The 7,783-nt window shown below is 33.5% G+C and overlaps 1 protein-coding gene across 4 annotated transcripts in view; it reads right to left on the reverse strand.

Moving 5' to 3' along the window:
- Positions 1–7,783, reverse strand: part of LOC117106654 (vasodilator-stimulated phosphoprotein-like) — a 59,071-nt gene that overhangs the window by 11,880 nt on the left and 39,408 nt on the right. For all 4 annotated transcript variants that reach the window (XM_033248047.1, XM_033248048.1, XM_033248049.1 and 1 more), the window contains exons 5-7: positions 1,931–2,064; positions 1,226–1,599; positions 521–628 (exon numbers count right to left, since the gene is read on the reverse strand). In XM_033248047.1, the coding sequence (XP_033103938.1) occupies positions 521–628; positions 1,226–1,599; positions 1,931–2,064 (616 nt within the window). The remainder of the gene's footprint in view (positions 1–520; positions 629–1,225; positions 1,600–1,930; positions 2,065–7,783) is intronic.

Genomic DNA, 7,783 nt, shown 5'->3' on the forward strand with positions numbered 1-7,783 from the left:
TATATATACACACACACATAATATTCAAATTAGATGAGCTGTGCAGCACCGTAAACACAAAACAGTATAAACAAATATATAAATAATGACCTTATGTTCGTGTTCCTATTCAAGCACTGTTATTATTATTATCTATTTGCTTATAAATACATATATACATGTTGTTATCTGTGATAAATAAAAGGTACATGTTTCGTTACACGTCAACTTGGAATTTCATTTGCCTATATATGAATATATAATCAAACAGGTAAATTATAGAAATAGTGCTTAATTTTAGGAATAAATGATGTTAAAAATATAAAAGGCGTAGCCCATTTTCGTTGATGGGCTATGCCTTATAGATTTATTACATCATTTGTTCCTAAAATTGAGCACCGATTCTATCATTTACCTATTTGTTTATATTTATCATGTTCAGTTCTACTGCATACTTTTGATTTAAATATAAGTATATAATAAAATATTCATAAATAGATGAGGAAAATAGGATTTTTAAACAATATTTTGTTGTATTTACATCCTGCTGTTTACTACGGCGAAGTTTTAGCTTCGCTTCCAAGTCGGACATCATATTGCCCATGCCCCCTCCAAAAGCAGGCTTTGCTGGCTCATTTGCAGGTACCTCCTGAAAGAGCAATATATACATATGTTCAACAAGTTTCAATGGTACAGGACACCAATAAACCTATAACCTTTTTTTTTTATTATGAAAACCGGAAAAGAAAATCCATACATTTATTAATCAGTACATTCTTTTTTACAAACACTGCTAGAAACTGATTTTAATCATTTTTTTTTTTTTTTAATCGCAAATTTTATTGTACATGGAGTATAATACATAAGAAGAAATCAGGTCTATTCAGAATTGTGAGGAAACATAAAAAATCAACTTTGTAGATATTGGTTAATGGCTCTAAAAATACAAGCTAATACACAGCTTTGGGATGTCATGCCTCGTACTATATATACATTTTTATAATAAACATTTGTATATATTATTTTTTCTCCTTAATATCATGTGTGTTCTATACAGAGTCTACTAGACTTTCTGGCTATAATCATAATATACATGCACGCACATAATAATAATTATATAATAATAAATAAGATTTCTATAGCACTCACATTTATTTTAAGGAAATGCACAAGATGCTTGAGAAAATAAACAGCGCACAGACAAACACACACACACACACATCATTAGTTGAACTCAATTGATTACCTTCTTTTTCAGTTTTGCACTTGCAATCTGATCCATTAATGACATTCCCGGTCCAGATGGTGGTGGTGGTGGGCCAGGAGGCGGAGGTGGAGCACCACCAGAAGGTGGTGGAGCACCACCTGGTGGTGGTGGGGCTGCTGGTGGGCCGCCAACTGGAGGTGGTGGTGGTGCTGGGGGGGCAGCTGGTGGGCCACCAACTGGAACTGATGGAGGAGCAGCAGGTGGTACTGGAGGACCGCCTGTTGGTGGTGCCGGGGGAGCTGGAGGTGGTGCTGGGGGTGCTACTGTTGGAGGAGCTGGTGGACCGGATGGGGCACCTGTCATTGGACCGGATGAAACTCCAATTGAGGTAGAAGTATCTGGTCTACCAGTCCCTGTATATAAAAAAAAAAGTAAAATATATTTAAAAATTCAGGCCATATAACTTTGGCAGTGACTATTTTTAACTGTGATTGGATGTTATTTTATGGATGAATTGCAATAAGACAATTACAACTAATCAGAATTAGGAACTTGTTTAAAACTGGTTTATCAATAGTCGCTGCCTATAATATTTTAATACTTTCATGGGTTTTCAAAGACATATGGTCTAAAAACCAAACTGATAATTGTTTCTGGTATTCATATTGTGCCTGTGTGCACCAAAAACACTGCATACTGAATGGTCTATAAAAAGGATAAAGATGAAGGTATAAAGTAACACACCTCTTCCGCTGTATCCATTGACCTCATGTTGAGGCTCCAATTCACCTGACCTTTGCCGTTCTACCTGTGGGGCTGGTTGATTAAAACGCTGCTGCGGTGGTTCTTGGAACTTTCTTGGTTGTTCAAATTGTCGACTGTAAGATATAACAAGTAGTGTGGTAAACTTACTGGTAGTTACAATCGTTATGAGGAACTAGTTTTTGATTCACCTTTGAAATGATTCATGATTTCTATATTCAAACCGTTTGTATATAAATAAAGTAAATTTATTACACTAGATATATTTTAATTCCTTTTTAATTTTTTACAATGATTTTTCTTGTAGTTTATTAATCCACTGTAACTTACTTTGTAGATTTGCCTTGTGTTATGGTAGTTTGAAGATTTCTAAATTGTTTTTTATATTTGGTTAATTTATTTTGTATCAATTATATTTATATTTTTATCTGTACAATTTCCTTTAACTGGATTAATCTATCTTTTGAGCTGGAGTGTTTATCACTATCATCAATCTTGACCAACTTGGGTAATATTGTAAAATTTGTTGCTTGTCAAATTTTTCTTATCTCTCTTTTCTTATTTCATATTGTAAATGTGTATGTTTGGCTGAATAAAGAATGAATGGATGGATGAATGAATGAATAAAGAGAATAACAATCATTTTTACTATTAATGACCAACGAATGATAATTTAAATTAAATACATGATACACAGTGAGTACAAAACATCGAGATATAAAGTTTTTCTGGGATCTTGGCCCTAGTGGCAAGGTTTAGCCCTGTAGCACTAGAGGCCTACTGTACTGTAGCCCCACCAATAAAGATGCTACAAATAGGATGTTAAAATGCAGACTGCAGTGTTAAAATACACAATGACCATGGTGACTGTTAAAATCTACCAAATCCTTCTCATTCAAGGGTTTGGCAGAGCTTCTAGGGAACCCTATGTGTACTGTACTGTACTCCTATATATTATTGTATACATACTGGTACTATTGTAATTTTTTTTTAAAGAATACAAGATTAATTATAAAAGCCTTAAAATCTTTAAATTGCCTGAGTTTGCTCACAATGTCAATGCACCCTTACCCATTCCTAAAAAACCCTAGCTATGTTTCCGTTATTAATATCTGGATTAATATATCAATAATTTAACATTTATATAACGCATATTGCGATAAACTGCCTCTATGCGCTTTACAATATTACCCTATTGATATGGAAAACACATCCCTGGGGAGCACTATAGACACATTCCGCTAGGTTGGTGGTGTGACGTATTGTTAGTATCAATTGTAAACAGGCTGTACAAGTGACACTCGGTAACAGGAAAACGTGTCGCTTCTTTGGAGAGTTTCTGCTGTAAAGCACATTTTGATGTTAAAGCCCCATTCCCGGCAAAATTTCAGTTGTTAAGAAAAATCTAATTTTTTGTATAATGTTATAAAGATTTATAAATATAATACGGAATTGCTGGTTTAACGGAATTTAGACATTCCTAAGAATGAAAAAAAATGTGAAATAAGACTGAAATTTGATTTTTGTTCCACACAAAAAATAAATGCGGATGAATTTTCATGTTTGATTTTGCGATAGGTCGTGAGAAGAAATATCGTAGGCGCCGAAAACATTAGCCTATCCAACGCTGCTAGGCTAGGCCTAGCCTTACCTAAATTTAGGTTCTGTTATCACACAAAAAAACGGCCGACATGATATTTTCCGTTGCTAGTAATGACACTTGTGAAATATAATATTTCATAGGAATTATTTCAAATTTGTTAAAAAACTGATTCTGACTGAGATTTTGACACTTAAACAAACATATCTCAGCCTTAATCGAACGACTGCATTTTGCGAGATGCGAAGTACAAAAACTAATCTCATTAGAGAGGGCGTACTTTATTGACTGTATAAAGTATACATAAAAGCGAGAGTATTCCAGTGGATGCAATCTACAACCTCTGAATTTGCCTAGTAACGATGAATTCGTTGAGAAAATGGTAATATTTTATGAGAAATAGTCTGTATTTCTCTTTTTTCTTTATTCTTTTGCGTAAACCTAAAATTCATGCTAATATTTTTCCATGATTTATAATAATTGGAGTAATGCAAATGCATATTTTCTAAAAAAAAAAAAAAAAAAAAAAAAAAGTTTTTAGTGAAATTTGCCGGGAATGGGGCTTTAAAGTTGGTTGGAATGCTAGTAAATTATACAAAATTGATTGAAAATTGAAATTGAGAGTTTTGTCATAATAGTTTGCTAATGCTCAAAAAGATACTGGCCCCAAACATTGAGATTTTTGGAGATATACTAGTCCTAGATGCTTACATAGCAACGAGCTGTTTATGTATCCATGAGAGCTTCGATCCACAAACTGTGAATTTGACATGCTAAGATTTCTAGGCTAGCTAAGGTTTACGAAGGATCACATAAATTTCAAAGCAAAGCACAGAGAATGCTAGAATAAGTAAATAAACACTATTTTACACAATCGTAGTGCCTTTCCTTGCCAGTTATTTCTCATGTTAATGGTGGTTAGTTGTTTTTGCAACTAAACATTAACTTTTCCAATACTTTAACAATGATCACACCGTAAATTCTCCATAGTAATTCCCACTATATGTCACCGGCTGTAAACAAACCTCACCGAATGTACATAAGTGGCTGGAATTAGCACTTGGTATTATATCCTACCAAGTACCTACATACTCCTGGGTGGAGGGAGACAAACATAGATAAAGTGCCTTGCCCAAGGACACAAGCAACTTGCACAGCAAGGGTTTTGAACCCTGAACATTAAGGCCTTCATTATTTATATTATATTTGTGTTGTCATGCATGAGGGGTCGTTTTCTTAAATATATTGTAGGATCCAAAAATCTTACTGTTTTTTAGGGGTTAAAAAATAATTTCTGGCGGTAATTTTAGTGAATGACTTTATTAATAAATATTTAAAGTATTTTGCATCATTTTTATATAGATTCACGAAGAAATCTTTTTGAGGCAGGGAAGATCCCTTTTTTACACCTCATCCCTCCCTTCCATCCCACCCACTTCCCAAGTCCCAAGCGTAAGTCCTTTCATAATCATGGATACTCACCTTGGGGGGCCCCCTCTATTTTGCATTCTTTGATCAGACTATGATATTGACGAATGCATGCATAATTAAAACGGATTTGCACCGCCTCAGTTAGGGTCAAAGCTTTTTCTCTTTTAGAAAAGGGTATTTGACATTAATATGATAAAACAAAATCAGTTGGCCTACTCCTAAGTCAAAGTATACAAATAAACATACAAATTACTGGTATTTGAAACTCAAAATTGTTGAAATATTTATGTTTTTATTTTTAGAAAATATCTAAGCCTATGCCTACCAGCGATATTTTCTAGTTACATCTGCTATATAAACAGGTCCAAAAACCTATTATGTGGCTTTAACATTTCAACAAACTGGCAAGGCTAGTTATCATTAAAAAAAAACTATCACAAACATAATGGCTAAATACAAAAATTGCAAACTATAGGGCCTTGATAAATAGGATTACTGTATATTAACTAAAACAAATATATCCCTAAAGAGTATATCATAATACAATGTAAAATGCCACACTTAAATTTTATCTGTCAACAGTAGAGGTAGGATAGGCCAAGCTGCATAATACCACAGACTGTGCATATAAAGTTCTCACTTCGAGAGTAATTGTGAAACTCAGTAGCCATGCAAAGACATATTGCTATACTTACTACCGCTGTGCCATCCTCAACAAATTATCTTCGAATGAATAAAACACAAGCCACTGTGTGGACACTTGGTTGCCATCTAATAATAAAAGACTACAGCAATTTCGTGTATGTTTCTGTCTATAATAAATTGTAATGAGTCTGTGACTTATAGCTGGCACAAACGAACCTTATCCCTTGAGAATTTTAATGCTCTGTATCACTAATATCACCCTCCATTAATCTTTGTATTAAAATAAAATCATGTGATCTAGCTAATCAGCATATGATTTGAATAATACAACTTTAACATGAAGGATGTGCGCTGCATAGTAACCAACGGTCAGAATAAAATGAAATATTCATGAAGAACATTAACAATTCTTTCTCTTTATTAAATTTCAATTATATTTGATCTCAACTGGCAACATCATGCTGATTTACAGAGAATACATTCAAATACTGCACACATAAATACAACAAATATCACAACAAATTGAATATCATAAAATTACAGATATCAATTAAATTAATTAGGTGAAGCATTCTACAGTATTTACAAAGAAATATAATAATAAAATTAATTAGTCAAACACAGACAAGCAAACTAACAATTTAAAAAAAATACCATGTTTTTTTTGTTTGCTACACGTTAGCTGTTCAAGGGCATAGGCCGGGATGGGATGGCGTAGGGGCATGTGGACTTACCCTATCACAAACAAAATTAATCTGCTTAAAATAAATCATCAAATAGCATTAACCCACTGCTACTTGGGGATTGGATTCAACACTAGTCACTAAGCACAACCTCGGTGGTCTATTGGTTATGGCACCAGACTAGTTCTGGATGTTGTGGGTTCAAGCCCACCTGAATCACATGCAAGAATTTTTCTGTAAGTATTTGGGAATGTACTGAGTATTCTGACAGTATACAGTAATAACATATCAGGTAGAGCAGAAAGAACATCATTCCTATGGAATTTCCTGATGCAAAACAATACTGAAATAAAATTTTGATTGAAATAAAAGTTTGATAAAAGAATTTAGTTTTCATTGAATTAGGGATTTTGACCCGCATTCTAAATGTTGGCACCCCTGAGGCCGAAACCAGTTTACGCCCCTGTAGATTACATACATACAAATATAATACTGCTTTAAGTTTATGGAAAGTGTTAAAATTTACTCCTTGGTAAAACTAATATCAGGTATTGAAATTATAATTTTATAGTGGTGAGGATCAGAAAAGTAGATGCTCAATGTGAATAGGTACTGTTTTAGAAGTCACTACATAATTTGAACTGCACATGCCCATAACAAAGGTCAACTGATATGTACACAAACATTACACACACAACATAGGCAAAGCCTAGCTACAGTAGGCCACAGAGTTGGCAGCCTTTAGAATTGTCTAAACATTGTGAACTATACATATTTAACAGAATACTATTGTTAGCTGTATGTTAAAGCCCCATTCCTGGCAAAATTTCAGTTAAGAAAAATCTGATTTTTATATAAAGATTTATAAATGTAATATGAAATTGCTAATTTAACTGAATTTAGACATTCTTAAACATGAAAAAAATGTAAAATAAGACCGAAATTTGATTTTTTATGTTCCACACAAAAAATGAATGCGGATGAATCTTTTATGTTTGATTTTGCAATAGGTTTGCGAGGAAATATAGTAAGCGCCGGAAACATTACCCTATCCAACACAGGCTAGGAATAGCCTTACCTTGATTTAGGTTCTGTTATCACACATAAAAATGGCTGACATGATATTTTCCGTTGCTAGTATTGACGCTTGTGAAATATAATATTTCATAGGAATTATTTCAAATCTGTTAAAAAAATGATTCTGACCGAGATTTTGACAATTAAACATCTCAGGCCTACTCGATTGACCACAGTGTGCGAGATGCGAAGTACAAAAACTAATTTCATTAGAGAGGGTGCAATTATTGACTGTATAAAGTATACATAAAAGCGAGAGCATTCCAGTGGATGCGATCTACCTCTGAATTTGCCTAGTAACGAAGAATTCGTTAAGAAAATGGTAATCTCTTATAAGAAAGTCTCTCATTTAAAAAAAATTCTTTTGCGTAAAACTAAAATTTATGCCAATATTTTTCC

The sequence above is a fragment of the Anneissia japonica genome, unplaced genomic scaffold (assembly GCF_011630105.1).
Source record: "Anneissia japonica isolate Jap-2015-1 unplaced genomic scaffold, ASM1163010v1 scaffold288118_len230876_cov182, whole genome shotgun sequence".
NCBI lineage: Eukaryota > Metazoa > Echinodermata > Crinoidea > Comatulida > Comatulidae > Anneissia > Anneissia japonica.